The sequence below is a fragment of the Amblyomma mixtum genome, chromosome 9 (genome assembly GCF_055824585.1).
Source record: "Amblyomma mixtum isolate Tamu chromosome 9, ASM5582458v1, whole genome shotgun sequence".
NCBI classification, from domain to species: domain Eukaryota; kingdom Metazoa; phylum Arthropoda; class Arachnida; order Ixodida; family Ixodidae; genus Amblyomma; species Amblyomma mixtum.
The window spans coordinates 71,689,733-71,705,123 of NC_143020.1; the positions used below are offsets into that span (position 1 = coordinate 71,689,733).

A 15,391-nucleotide genomic window follows, 5' to 3' on the forward strand; every position below is an offset into this window, starting at 1 on the left:
CGAACACCACACATCCCTCCCCACTTAGACTGAGTCACCACCGATCTTCGTAACGGTCCGGGGGACGACGACGCCTCGGCGGCCTCTGTGGTGGTCCTTGCAGAGTATCACCGGATGGGAGTGGCCCAGTTGTGCCGTGGTCATCTGGCGCACTTCTTGTGGACCCACTTTGCTGATCGTCGGTCTGGCTGTCCGGGAGAAATAGCGGGAGCAGCGAAGACCGGAGATGACTGCTTGACGGCTCTGCTGTAGAAGTGTTGTCGTGAGACGCCTGCTGACTCGTAGTGTGAATGTGATTCTTGTGTCTTCGCACGACGCCTCTGTCTGTGCTGATCAGCCAAGACCTACGACCGACCTTCTTCAGGATGGTTCCTTTCATCCACGACGGGTCGCCTGTGAAGTTCTTGACGTAAACGATCTGATTTCTACGAATGCGCTGATCGTCATCCCTTTCCTCCTTCGTTAGCTGGGAGTTTGTAGGCTTCAGGTATGTCAATGCGGTCGGAATTTCGCGACCATACATCATCATAGCGGGCGTTTGCTTTGTGCCGGCGTGCACTGTCGTGTGCTGCTTTAGGAGAAATCGAGACAATCTACAGGTGACAGGGCTGTCTTTTTCTTTTGTGAGCGCTTGCTTTAGTTCAAAAACCATGCGTTCCACTTGACCGTTCGTGGCAGGATGATATGGAGCGCTTGTGACATGTTTCACTCCGTTTCGTTTGAAAAATTCTGTTTCCGCTGAAACGAAAGATGGCCCGTTGTCGGTAACTACTTTTCTTGGTACACCAAAAGTTGCAAAAAGGCTTCTGCACTCCTTGATTAGGTGCTTCGACTGGATGCTCGCCATTTGTCGCACTTCAAGCCATTTGCTGAATGAGTCGACGACAAGCAAGAACATGTAGCCTTCGACGGGTCCTGCAAAATCCATGTGAATTGTCTCCCATGGCTGCGTTGCTCTAGGCCATTCTGGAAGCGGCGCCTTCGCTGGTGCCCTTCGGTTTTCTTGACATGGTCTACATTCCTGACTAGCCTGTTCTATGTCCCTGCTCAGACTTGGCCACCAAAGGTAACCTCTTGCATAGGCTTTCATCGCGACGATGCCTCTGTGCCCTGAGTGAATGATATTTAGAGCATCGGGGCGTGCTGCGAGCGGAATTATCACTCGGGTGCCTCGCAGTAAGCATCCGTGAAGCGTAGACAACTCGGGTGCTAGCTTCACATAAGGTCGGAAATCATCGCCTTTCAATGATCGCAGTTTCCCATGCTGGGCTGCTTCAAAAACAGCTGACAGAATGTTGTCCTCGCGCGTTAGCTCTGCAATGCGTTGCGGCGAGAGTTGGGGATGAATTGCACATTCCAGCATCAGCACGTCGCCTGGAGGGGATGGCTCGTCGTCATCTCCTTGTAGTGGCAGTCTGCTTAACGCGTCTGCGTTCTGGTTGCGCCTGCCTTGCCTGTAAACAAGGTCGTAGTCGTATGCGGACAGCTTTAGGCACCACCTCGTCATGCGAGGCGATAGGACTTGTGGAAGTGGTTTCTTCGGCCCTAGAATACTGAGTAATGGCTGGTGATCTGTGATGATCGTCACACGTCTTCCAGTTATGTATTTCTGGAAATGGTTGACAGCAAATATTACTGCAAGTCCTTCTCGATCTAGTTGTGCATAATTCCTTTCTGCTTTGCCAAGCGTTCGCGACGCGAAAGCAATGGGTGCTTCTCTTCCGCCCTCATCCGTCTGTGACAACACGGCGCCGACTCCGTAGGGTGAAGCATCGCACGATAGGAGAAGAGGCTTCCGTTCGTCGTAATGAACAAGCACAGTGGAGTCTCGAATTAGCTTCTTTAGTTCTTCGAATGCTTTTTGATGCTCCGTCCTCCATTTCCATTGTGCTTCTTTGTGCAGAAGCGTGTACAATGGTGAGGCCACTGTCGCTCTGTCCTTTAGGAAGCGGTCGCAAAAAGCAAGCAGCCCTAAGAATGCTTGGAGCTCAACTTTAGTTTTCGGCTCTGGTGCATCCATGATAGCCTTAACCTTAGCTCCAGTTGTATGCACACCTTCTTTATCAATGCGGTGTCCTAGGAACTCCACATTGCAGACCCCAAACCGACATTTGTCCTTCTGAAGGCGCAGACCCATACTGTCCAGTCTTGAAAGTACTTGGTCTAGCCGTTCATTGTGCTGTTGCGACGTTTCGCCGCAGACAATTATGTCGTCCAGGTACACGCTGGTGCCCGGAATTCCGGCGAGAGTTGTCTCCATGATTCGCTGGAATATCGCCGGTGCTGCTGAGATTCCGAATGGAAGTCTTTTGACCGCGTACAGTCCATTCATTGTGTTCACGGTCAGTACTTTTGCTGTGTTTTCAGTGACTGGCAGTTGCTGATAGGCTTGAAACAGATCAAGCGTTGAGAATATCGTTCCACCCCTGAGAGTAGACAGTACCTCTTCAGTGGTCGGAAGCGGATAAGCCGTTTTCACGGACGCTGCATTTACAGTGCTTCTGTAGTCGCCACACAGCCTTAACAATCCAGACTTTTTCCGAACAAGCACCAGGGGTGTCGCCCAGTCGGAATGCTGAACTGGTTGCAAAATGCCTTGTTGCTCTAAACGATTCAACTCTTCCTTGACAGCTGGTCTAAGAGCAAGGGGAACCGGTCGAGCTTTCCAAAAGCGTGGTGGGACGTTTGGGTCTAACTCTATGTTGACTGGTGGTCCCGCGTAGCTTACAACGTCTTCAGCAAAAACACGTTCATGCTTTTCAAGGAGGCGACATAGCACTGTGTGTTCGGTTCGCGTGGCGTCTTGCATTTGGTTTACACCTTGTAGACGTATTACTAGCGCGTTGAACCAGTTACGGCCCAGAAGGCTGCACCCGCTCCCTTCCATGACATGCAGTGGAAGAACGTAATCCTTCGACTTGTGCCGAACTTGTACTTCCGTAGTGCCAACGAGACTCAATTGCTCTCCTGACCACGTGTGAAGGTTCAAGTCTGATTGCACGAGCAGAGGAGGTTTTGTGGGCCAGCTGCGCTCGTAGGTTTCCTTGCTGATTAGCGAATATGCTGCACCAGAGTCAACCTCGAAATCCAACATCTTGCCATTGACGCGTAGCGGTAACATGAACTTTGGGCATGCCTGCAAGCTCTTGACAGTATATAGGTCCTGTGCTGACCTCTTTGGCGAATGGGCCATGCTTGTATTCTGGCTTGCAGGCTTAAGCTCAAGATGATGAGTTGCAGTTTTGCGTTTTTTCTTTGTGATGCAAGCTCTTTCGATGTGCCCAATTTTCTTGCAAAAGTTACATGCAGCATTGCGAAACTTGCACTCACCCGGGTCGTGCGGGCCCTCGCATCTGTAGCAGCGCGCCTTGCGCGGAGTGTGTTGTTCTCCCTTGGCACCTTCTTTCTTCTGGCTTGTCTTGTGCACTTCCAGATTTTCTCTTTTCAGCTTTATGCTCTGTTGCTGCAGGGCAGCGCTCTCCGCCCTCTCGGCGAGGTCGAAAGCCCTTTGGAACGTAAGCTCTCTTTCGGCGAACAGACGCTGTTGAAGAAGCTCGTTGCGGATGCCGCAGACGAAACTGTCGCGTAACATGATATCCAGGGGGAGCGCGGTGCTCACGGCGGCGGGCGGCGACGCTCCTACGCCGAAGTTACAATCCGCGGCGAGTTTCCGTAAAGCGGCAACGTAACCAGCAATGGACTCGCCTGGTTGTTGGTCCCGTCTCTGGAATTTGCAGCGACAGTAGAGCTCGGATGGGCGTAGGTCATAATGCGTAGCCAAGGTTTGGACGATCTCGTCGTATGGCACTTCTGCTGGGCTCTTAGGTGCGACCAGTGCGCGGACGGTTTCGAATGTCTCCGGTCCGCAGAGAGTCAGGAGCAAGGCTCGCTTTTTTTCGTCGTCTGTGATGGAATTTGCCACGAAGTAAAATCCAAGGCGTTGGATCCATGATGTCCAGGACTTCCCCGAGAAAGGCTCGATGGAGGCTTGCAAGGATGCCATCGCCAGTTCACTCCACCCGTTTCTTCAGTGGGTTTTCGCTTCCCTCGTCGCCAGCTGGTACGTTCCTTTATTGGAGACACACTGAGAGGATACATGGGTAAGTAACAGGAGAGGAGGCTGTGCTCTCGGCGCATGCGCTGACGCTGGGATCTCTGGCGGTGGGTTCTTGCGGTGCTGAAACCGAAACTCGCGCACTCCACACTTCAAACCGAAACTCACGAACACCACAAACGGTATGACGCAGAATTGATCGTTCTCTGCACTCATAGATCCCTGGGAGTCCTCACACCACTCCCGGCACAGTGGTGCTGAGGTTAAACGATGTACTACCATTGCCCTGAGATGGCGGGTTCAGCCATCCATGGGCCTTGTGCGACCCAGGCTGCGCTTCCTGAGCGAGCAATCTATAATTTAACGACTACCTGCCACGGTGGGCAGGTTGTAATGACGTTTCAAGGTCACGTGACCAAGGTGGCCAACCTGCCTCTTAGGTTGCTTTTGTGGGGATTTTTCGTTGATTTTTCGCTGACGGCCAACGACGGCCGATTTTCTGTGACGTGAGCTCCTTAACGCTGTCCCGGAAGTTGCACGCAAAGGTTCCGGAAGTTGCACGCAATCCATCTGTGAAGAAGCGACAACGAAACCAGCGCCGCATGCAGCCCCCACGAGTTCCACACCACATCCAGATAACGTGACCAGAGACGGGACACATTTGCAAGATCCCAGCTGGACGACACCGCCAGCCACTCCCCAGCGGCGATGCCGTCATCAGCGTCCGCAGTTCGAGCTTTAAAATCAGCTGTCATAATACGTTTCTCCTTGTGTGCCGCACACCAACGAAGCAACAAAAAACTACTACAGTGTCTTACTTTAAAGAACAAAATCATGAGGCAGGTTAGGACCTGCTGAACACCAGGCGCAGCTCACCTCTGAGTAGCGCACAGGGGAGAAGGCCACGACGGTTCCACTTTCCTCTCCTTCATAGCCGCTGGCCATGAGGTACTTGCACACGGCCATGGTGTAGGACGTCAAGAACAGGACGTTGGGGTATTGGGTCAGCTTGGTGAATGCTTTAGCGATGCTCGCCTGCGTAGGAAGCGGTGCGAGGGAAGGAACATCGCGTGGCGTTAAGAGGCTAGGAAACGCATTGACCAAGAAAAACGTACGAGCGATACGTATTTCATCATTAGTCACTCCATCACAAGAGTCCCTGAGCAAGCTGCAATAGCACCGAAGACAACAGAGAATAAAAATGGCGCTCCTCCTTTCCCTTCTCATCTCGCGCTGCGAAGCGCAGTAAAAAAATATAGCAAAAACAGGTTGGGAGCTGTGCTCCGCAACTGAATATGTAACGCGCTGATGCTTAGTTCCGCAGGTTTTGTTGCGAAAGCAACACTACTCTAGTCGCCGAGCTATTTCGCGGATCCGCGGAAAAGCACGCGCGAGGAGCGTGACGTCACACGGCGCCCAGCTGGCCAATGCCACCTAGAACTAGTTTCAGGCCTGCTCACTGCCGCCGTGACGTCACGTGTCTTGACCGAGCCGCGCGGAAGCGGGAGGCTGTGAAGCGCATATCATCGTTTCCCGTAAAAAGAAGGAATGATCGTGGCGAAGTGCACATGTGTAATAGTTTTATTTTGCCTTTGCATTTTGATTGGCAGTGTATGTTAGGAATGCATAAAGCTTCAAAATCCGTGCATTTATCTGTATAGCAATTTATTATTCCACTAAAAATAGAGATTGTGCGCCGTGGAACGTGTGACCGGTTTATAAGAGTAAAGTTCGATGGCCCAACAAAGTAATGAAATAAAAAAGGTAAATTTAATGAGTCTTTATTTACACACACGCTTGGCACATACACACACATACACACTGTGTCCAGAAAACACATGGAAACTGTTGTTACTCATTTTGCAAACTTCTGCAATTTCCTTTGTTGAATCGGCGTTTTTCTACTCTTCAGAACATCAGTCTTCATGGAAACGTAGTTCTTCAGAAGAGTGTTTGCTGCTGCCACAAATATGTTCGTCAGCACAGTGTCAGAATGGTGACCATTGTTACAGACATCAAAATCCTCTGCTTCACAAAGATGTCTTGTGACAGCCACAAGTAGCTCCCTCTGTTTATGTGTTGCATGAAAAAGTGCAGCATTCACTTTGTTGGTAAGCTGCTCTAAGACAATGTGGGTGTGTAGAACCGCATTAACGACAGCCGGTTGAGGAAACTTGAGAGCGCCTCTCGAGAGGTTTTCGATTAGGAGATTCCTTTCAAGTTGAACTTCCCGGTCCTCAGACGTAATATTCATGGCACAATACTGACAAGGCAGCTTCTTTAACGCGGCGTGCGCGCAAAAGCCTGCGATGTATGTTATTACCGGCAGAATGAATTCCTTATTTCGTATATCATGATCTGACACCTTTATGCCGTACTCCTCTGTCAACTGAGCTTCGTCAAGTGTTTCAGAACATGGCTTCTGCATTTCCTGCATATCTGGCAAAACCAAACTGTCTTGTAGCCTCAGTTATTTCTCTGACTCAAAGACTTGTTAGATTGAGATATGATAATTCGTTCCCGACAGACGACGGTACTGCCCGAACCTTTCTTCCAGACTGTCGGTCTGAAATTTTCCCAGCAGCACGTAGTTGAAATTCAATTCTTCAAGGCAGTACCGGCACAATTTGACAAGCGAGTAACAAGTCAGCCGCAGCGCTGCGTGTGTTTCAGTGGTTAGTGCGCCTGTATCCATCCTGATGTCTCGCCATTTGTCCAACCAGTCCACGAATTTATTAAGAAATTCTATCTGCTTGTCAGCCAAACTCTTTACTGGATCCTGGAGCGGATCTCGTAGGCGCCGGCCTTTGGAGGGGCTTTTCACGTTGACGATATGCCACCACTTCAGTATTAGGTCAATGAAATGCGCTGTCCCTGCGGCATAGCTCAAATCAAGATCGTCTCCGCACATATTTAGAGCCTCCACCACAAATGAACTAAAAACCTTTAAAACAAGCTTCACATTCTGGCGCTCATTGTTGGATGGATGCAGTGCTTTGTAGCTCAATCCATAACCAAACTTTGATACGCTGTGTTGCTCCGAAGCGTGCATGTCCCGAAGAGCTTTGAAAGACGCTCCATTAACCCGAACTAACGAAGATGTGCTAGGAAATTCAGGGTAGAAGATGCACGTTCCTGGATTTTTCTGGTTTAACCAGTTGTTTCTTATGCACTTCAGAAGATGGACTGGGTCAACTACATAAAAAAAGGGTCTTGATTCGTCTACTGGGTGAGGGTACACAACGTCAACTGTTCGCGTTTTAGAAAACAAGGACAGCACTTTTCTGCTTATGGAAATATTATCTGTTATTACTGCGATGACAGTAAGCCCTGCATTCTCTAGCTCCAAAATTGTCTTTCTTAGGGCTGCATGCAATTGGACTGCGTCAATGTTAGATACTGGCAGAATGTGCGCGACATCCTTGTGGGCTGATAGCAAGGACTGGATCATAAAAACATGCGCAGTTTTGGCTGCTTCGCAAGAATTAGAAGCTGCCCCGGTCACTGATCCACCTTTGTATTCGAAGTACGGCTGAATATGGTTCTCGTTCATCATTATAGTGACGATATTTCATGCGGTTCGAGAAGGCTTGATCGCTTCTTCACATAACGTAAAAACCCTTCATCGTCCTGCTCATTTCCAGGGTTGACGTTATAACAGATTCGCATGGGTGTAGATCAATGTGGTAGTGCTAACTTGCCAGCACTGCAAATGAATCGGTAGGCGTGTGGGGAAACAGTGTAAAGAATACTGGAAAATATTAAAAGCTCTGCAGAGTACCGTGCTGAATGGTCCGTCTTGTGCAATAGGTCAAGTTGCTCTTTTATAAAGCCGAGCGCACCAGTGAAATATCGGGTACGTCTTACTGGCTGGCAAGTAAAAAACACACAAAAGACCATTATATTCACTTCTGGAACAAAGCATCCCTCAAGGCATGCGCACGGCGTTATAAAAATAGCGTATCTCATCACCACAAAGCGCCGCAGTCGAAGCGAACATTTCAGAACAGAAATAAACAGCCGTTACAATGTCAGGGCTTACGCTGGCTGGCAAGTCAAAAGCGCACAAGAGATCATTATTGTAGAGCAAGAACCGGACATGCTGGAGGTGGTGCTTTTGGAGCGACTCAAATTACGTAGTATAAACGTACACATACCTTCGGATCACGGAGACAACGGATATCGACGTCATCGCGACGAAGAGCCCGCTCCCACTTTGCTCTTCGGTCATCCTTTGGGAACGAGAACACTCGAACCTTCGGTCCATTGTCGTTATTGCCGCAACAGTTGGGCACGCAGCATCGCCCCATTAGGAGAGTTTGCAGGCGTACACTACGCGAACATTCAGCGAGTGAAACGCTTCACATCACAACACAGCAGTTCAGAGACACAGAAAAACACGTCTTCTCCAGTCGCGAACAGAACCAGTTCAGAACAGAAACACCAGCATGCCGCGACAAGTCTCGTCAGGCTTAGCAAATCCTACTCTCGAGAACGGCTTGGGCACCTCCGCGCGACGGAAAGCGTCGGTCAAAACTGACTGACGTCAGCAGCCGCGACAGGAGGAGTGAGCAGGCCTTGGCCCGCCGCCGCCGTCGCTGCGCGGGTGACGCCGCCGATGCGCTCGCCAGTTGCGCATGCGCAGTAGCGGCGCATAGCTAGCGCTCCGGGGTTGCCTGTATGCCAGCTGTGCGTAGTGATGTCACTTGCTTCTCGCGCATGCGCAGTATGGTCGTGCAAGAGCACGCGAAACGGCGACACTGTGGGCAATGTAGCTCACGCAACAATATATGGCTACGCGCAGATGTTGCTTTCGCAATTCTCCAGGTTTAACCAGAGCTAAACCACAACCAATATTTTAGAAATAACATGCCTGACTATCGCCAGGAACTGGCTTTGTAGCCGACGGCACAGAAGGTGTATTCGTCTGGGCTTCGGTCTAGTGCAGGAGACACGGCAAATGAGTACAGAACAATGTACACATAGATGAGGCTTGGGGCAAGCCGGAACAATGTTAGCGAAGGCTCTGACCTCGACCAATCTCAGTGCATGTTAAATATCCCCAGGTGGTCGAAATTATTCTGGAGGCCTCCACTGCGGCATGTCTTGTTTTCTTCTTTTATTCCCACCTTCCTCCCTTCGCTTACGGTGCAGTTGAGGTGTCCAGCGAAAATTGGAGGCAGTTATTGCGCCCTTCAGACTTCAGGTCCTCGAAGCCAATTTTCACTTTCTAAGGATGTGCCTTGTCGCGTGCACGCAAGCGGCAACGTGCTTTTGGACAGCCCAAAAAATTAGTTTAGCAAGCGGTACTTTTTTTTTACGTTAGCATTACTCAGCGCTGGGCATCGCTACTTTGTGAAAAATTGCGACGACACTTTGTCAACTAAAGTGTTGAGAGGCGAAAGTCGAGCACACTATGCCGTGACGAATTCCACTGGATGTGACGTCACATCGTTTCCGTGGCTGTATCGATACCCAAATTATACATCTTTCGGGGATGTTAAGTTTTAATTGCTCTTAATTATACATTTTTCCGCCTAATTTGACACAAATCCGACGTTTTTCCGGCCATTTTGGAGAGAATTTTCACTATGCCGTGACGACTTCCGTTGGATGTGACGTCACATTGTTCCTGTGGCTGTAATGACGTCCGCGCTATTTCGACACAATTTCAACAGTTTTGCCTATAATTAACTAGTTAATCTACAGTCATCAAACTTGGCTTCCGGGTTTATTTTTCCCTCCTCTGTCTGAAGAAACCATTGGCTTTCTTCTACCTTTTTTTAGTTCCCGAGTTAAACGCGTGTGACACGCTTTGCTAACGGACAACAGTATGAGCCATTAAATGCGGTCGCCTTAATATTGCCTTAATATGGATATTAAGGTTGCCTGACGATGTCTTTTTTTTTAACAGGCCGGAAACTTGTAAAACAAACTGTTCTGAGCAATAGTCCACGGTCTGTCCGTTTCTTTATCTTGTGTTGTTGTTGTTTCTTTTCTCTCTTTTCTCCCTAAATATTGTTACGTAGAAGACGAAGCTGGCAGTGGCGCGGGACGGAGCGCTCGCGCTAGGCCAGCGGCCATTAAATCATCTCTTGTCCATCGTTCATCACGCCTCATTCTTCGGCTGGCCGCCACGTAACAATATATTATGTTCATATGCATGTTTTGTCGTCGCCAACTGCCAGGTACAGCCCCTCAAGCCTTTCCTTATACGGGCCTAAATCTGTATTATGTTTGTTATTATATATGATATATGATGTCCGATAGGTAAAATTTTAGCCTGTAATCTTTTCGAAGAGAGCCAAAGCGCTATGAGTTATGAAGCACCGGATGTTTAGCTCTGGTTTCATTGAAGCGTGCAGAAATCCTTTACAGATATTGCTTTGTGGTTGGCATTATTGTGATTGCTGACGGATCAGCGTATGTCTACCGTTAGTGTTTATTTCCTCAAGCGTGCTATTGATGCCAGTGTTCTTGTGTTATGTGCCAGTGTTGCTTCTATATGCCTAAACAGCGCGAGCTTGTACAAAGCATTTTTCTTTCTTATTTTTTTCTTCTCGGTGTTAATCTGCTCAAGCAGGCGGATGACACCACTGTTATCATTATCATGTCTTGCAGCGCTTTTTTGTACTTTCGTTACCATGTATGCTCAGTCCTGCCAAAGGCCTTCTGCGAAGGCTGGCAGTACCTCTGAAACCTTAAAGAAACGCGCAGGTCTCCAGGATTTATGTCTCCGCCGTAAAATTGCACGACTGTCACTTTTTCATAAACTTTATCATCATCCCTCACTTCATAACGACTTTTTTTCTTTGCCTACTTCGATTTTTGACCGCCGCGATCATCCCTTTAAAGTTAGACGTTTCACGTGCAGGACATTTATCTATGCGCATTCATTCTTACCACGCACAATATCTGACTGGAACACTCTGCCTTCACATATCGCAACCACCACTGATCCTGATAAATATTTTAAACTTATATCTTCAATAACTACTGCTTAACTCTTCGCATACATTGTTATTTTATTTGTTCATGGCTTCCTTTTTTGCAGGGTTTGTTACTAAAAAGATTCATTGTATTAGTGTTCTGTTTGTATAATTTTAATAATGCAGTAATCTTCGTTCTTTGCCGCGCTGTCATTCTTTTGATTCTTTTGCTTACTTATATGTCATGCAAAGTGTCTTATTTGTGCTTTTGATTGATTCTTTTGCTTACTTATTTCATCCAGTGTGTCTTTTTTGTGCTTTTGTTGTTTGTTTTATATTTGTGGTTTTTTTTTATTCTGTTCAATTGCCTGTGCCCCCCCCCCCCCCCTATGTAATACCCTCTCGAGGGCCTTTAGGGGTATTCTGTATAAATAAATAAATAAATTTGCTCCAGTGTCTTGAAGCAGGTGCTTGAGACGATCGTCAAGAAACAATACTCAATTTATCTTATCTAAAACTGCATAAAGTGACATGCAAAAACGTTCAGGGGACCTCTAAGCTCCGTCTTCAGGGTATGGCGCGAAAAGCGTTAATGGGTCCCTCAGCGCCCTGAGGTTCCCTTTGCGTATCAGCTAGTAGAAATGGACAGTGTTCTTTAACACGCACATATCGCTTAACCTAACCTTAAAATGTTCGAGAGTCCTCCCGCGCGGGTAGTCCTGTTTGTCGCCTAGATTCGCCCTACATGTCCGTATATGCGAAACTGATCTTTCTCTACTTTGCATTCACAGATTTCGAGGAGGCTGTAGAAACTAAAACTGATGTAGTTTCTTCGTTGATGACAGTAGACTGTTATCGTTTATGTAACTTCGTTTATTGCAAGATACAAGAAACAATCAAACTGTTCGTTAGGAGGGGAGCAAGAGCTCGAGAAATTACATGCTCATCGTTGGGGCTCCCCGATCGTTCTGCCCTTTTCCAATGCCCCTCTAGACGGAACAGCTCTCCGCCTGTCTCAACCTTTGGCCCCTCTCCCCTCGGGTTCCCAGAGTCCCGTCGCCCGAGGGGAGCCGCCGCCGGCCATAAACAAGCGAGAGGTGTCTGGTTTTCGTCTCGGGAGGCGGGCTTAAGAGAATGACATACAAAACACACACAGGGTAAAAATGAAAAGAAAACATAGTTTCAACACTGCCCCGCCGAATGGGCTTGCTCATTCTACGTTTCCGAAAACTCCAATGGGTACAGTAACTGAACAGGGCGTCGCAAAGTCCTCCCCTGCGGCATCCTGACCTCACAAGAACGAACCTTGCCGTCTCGCCCAGGAAACACAGCAGCGATGACTCCAGTTTTCGAGAGCAGTCGCGGTTGATTCTCTCGAACCAAAACAACCTCTCCGACTCGGGGAGTCACAGCTCTGGGTCGTTTAGAGGCAAAGGCCGAGCGTAGCTGCCCCAAGTATTCTCGCTGCCATGTCTGCCAGAAAAGATTTAGCATTCGCCCTCTCTTCTTCCAGAGCGCCCGGAGAGAAGCGGCGGACGCTTCGATAGCTCGTGTTTCAGGCGAAGGAAGAGCAGTCAAGCGTCTTCCCGTCAGGAAACTGGACGGCGTGAGCGGAGCACCGTCTTTAGGGTCCTCATATGTGTACGTTAGGGGCCTAGAATTTATTACTGCCTCCACCTCAGCCAGGATTGTTGACAGCTCAATGGCGTCTAGGCACTGGCGTCCGATCGTTTTTCTCAGCGCGCTTTTCACGCTACGGACCAGCCTCTCGTAGAATCCGCCCCACCACGGTGCCCGCTCCGCTATAAATTTCCATTCTATGCCGGAATTGGCAAAATGGTTCTGAGTTTCAGGGTGCCGCAGGAGCTTCCACAAAATGCCCATATCTTTTGACGCTCGTTTAAACGAAAGAGCGTTGTCAGAGTAAATAGTTCGGCACAAGCCTCGGCGTGACACAAAACGACGGAAAGCTTGTAGGAATCGTTCTGTGCTCATGTCTGCTACAAGTTCAAGATGCACGGCCCGCGTCACAGCGCACGTAAAGAGCACGATGTACGACTTTACGGTCCGACTGTTCTCCTTCACCATGAGGGGACCGGCAAAGTCGAGGCCGACGACCTGAAACGGGTCCGCTTGGGACGTCCGGTCAGGGGGAAGCAGCCCTGTTGCTGCGTCGAAGTGCGAGGCACTGTGCCGTTTACACACCACACACGATCTCACAACACTTTTCACAAGCTGACGCCCCCGCACAATCCAGTACTTGTCTCGCAGCTGCACAAGTGTGTCCCTTGCGCCTGCGTGAAGCAGCTGTCGATGGGCTTGGTGCACCAGCAGCGTTGTGTAGCGATGATGCTTGGGGAGCACAATCGGGTGTCGCTTTTCGAGTGTCGTCTCTGTGGAACAGATTCGCCCTTCAATCCTCAGTAGGCCGTCTTCGTCTGTCCACAGCGCGAATTCTTTCAAGGCGGAGTCGTTTTGGATGCGGCTGCCTTTCTTTGTGCTTTCCAGTTCCGCAGAAAATGCTGACTGCTGAACTCTTCTGAGCCAAAATTTTTCCGCATGTTCGATTTCTGCTGCAGTCAAAGGGCCCGAGTTCCTGTCAGCAGATCGCAGATTTCTCACGAACCGGAAAATCCAACCTGTTACTCGATTCACTCTAGATGCAGAGCTGAATTCTTTCAGATCCAGCAGCTCATCTTCTTTATCGCAGGTGGAGTTTAAGACACCGACCTCCTTTTTCTGCTCAAGTTCTTCAACAGTGAAGTCGCCTTGTTGAGGTTCAACCGGCCATACCTCAGCTGACCCTCTTATCCACTGCGGCCCGTTCCACCATAGCTCGCTGGTCTTCAGTTGAGTGCTTGTCAATCCCCTAGTCATGAGGTCAGCCGGATTCGATTTCCCGGGGCAAAATCGCCACGTCGCGGTCTCGGTGTTTTGTTGGATTTCCGTGACGCGGTTTCTCACGAATTCATTCCACCGTGCTGCGTTTCCTCTTATCCAGCTCAACGTGATCATCGAATCGGTCCAGAGGAAAACCTTGTCAAACTTCATATCAAGATTGGACCTTACGAACTGGTAGAGTCTCGACGCGAGTAAGGCTGCCAATAGTTCTAACCTTGCAAGGGTGACCGTCTTCAAGGGGGCGACACGGCATTTGGACAGCACGAAGACAGAAGTTGTTTCTGCTTTGGAATTCTCGGTGCAGAGGTAGACCACGGCGCCGTAAGCCTTCGGGCTAGCATCTGCGAACACGTGCAGGGTTCGACTCTGTGGGTGCCCTTTGGCGTTGGCGTCGTACCTTCTTGGGATGGTGACCTCGTGCAGTAGACGTAATTCTTCGCACCACTTGATCCACTGTCCCAGGAGATGGTCTGGAAGTGGCTGATCCCACGCGATATTTTCCTTCCAAATCTCCTGAAACAGCCCTTTCGCTCTCACTGTATACGGCGATAGAACTCCCAGTGGGTCGTAGAGCCGCGCGGTTGTCTGTAGGACGAATCGCTTGGTATTCTTTTGCGCCTTTGAAAATTCAATGACCGAGTCTGGAGAAAATGTCAGTTGGTCTTCCCTTGGTTTCCAACTTAAACCTAGCACTTTCAGCAAATTGGCCGGTTGTCCAAGGGGCATTTCATCGGGGACCTCCTGACAAAACAGTTCATTCATCTTTGTGCTGTTCGAACCCCATTTGTGCAGGCGCATTGAAGCAGACCGAAAGATACGACTTGCCTCATCGTATATCTTTGCTCCTTCCTCATCATCCTGTGCGCCGCAAAGAAGGTCGTCTACATAAATGCAGCTTTTCAATACCTCTGTCGTTACTGGGAATTCATCTTTCATTGTTTCAAGGTGGTGCTGAAGCGTTGCTGCGAGCAGAAACGGGCTCGATGTGGTTCCGAAGGGTATTCTGGTCATTCTGAAGCCTTTGACATCTGGCAATGGTCTGCCTTCCACGGGACTCTCGGCGAACCACAGGAACCTTAGCGCATCGCGGTCCTCTGGCGTTACACTTATTTGAAGAAAGGCCTTCTCCACATCAGCGACGAGCGCAACTTTATGTCGCCGAAAGTTCAGCAGCAACCGAACGAGGTCAGGGTTTAAATTCGGCCCACACTCGAGGTTGTCGTTGAGGGATTTTGCCTGCGCACTGTGGGATGAGGCATCAAAAACTATCCTTAGTTTGGTAGTCGTACTACTTTGCCGCAGTACAGGTTGATGGGGCATGTAGTATACTCTCTGAGAGTCGTCGCAATGTGCGTCTGTTTCCCTCTCTGCTATGCCTTCGTCAATTAGACGCCGCATTTCGGAGTCGTAATCTCTCATGAGACTCGGGTTCCTGCTTAACCGCTTCGTTAAATACCGAAGGCGATTCTCTGCTACTCCGTGGTTGTCAGACATTTCCACATCGTCT

At 49.3% G+C, this 15,391-nt stretch overlaps 2 protein-coding genes across 2 annotated transcripts in view; both read right to left on the minus strand.

Annotated features, from left to right (window-relative positions):
- Positions 1-4,954: 4,954 nt before the first annotated feature.
- The window catches only part of LOC149329636 (uncharacterized), a 39,248-nt gene continuing 28,811 nt past the window's right edge, over positions 4,955-15,391 (minus strand). The window contains exon 6 of the mRNA XM_089559277.1: positions 4,955-5,089. The gene's annotated coding sequence lies outside the window, so the exon portion shown is untranslated. The remainder of the gene's footprint in view (positions 5,090-15,391) is intronic.
- LOC149329637 (uncharacterized) lies at positions 5,706-6,506 on the minus strand. The gene has a single exon (XM_089559569.1). The coding sequence runs from the start codon at positions 6,489-6,491 to the stop codon at positions 5,910-5,912; it is 582 nt and encodes a 193-aa protein (XP_089415695.1). The 5' UTR covers positions 6,492-6,506; the 3' UTR covers positions 5,706-5,909.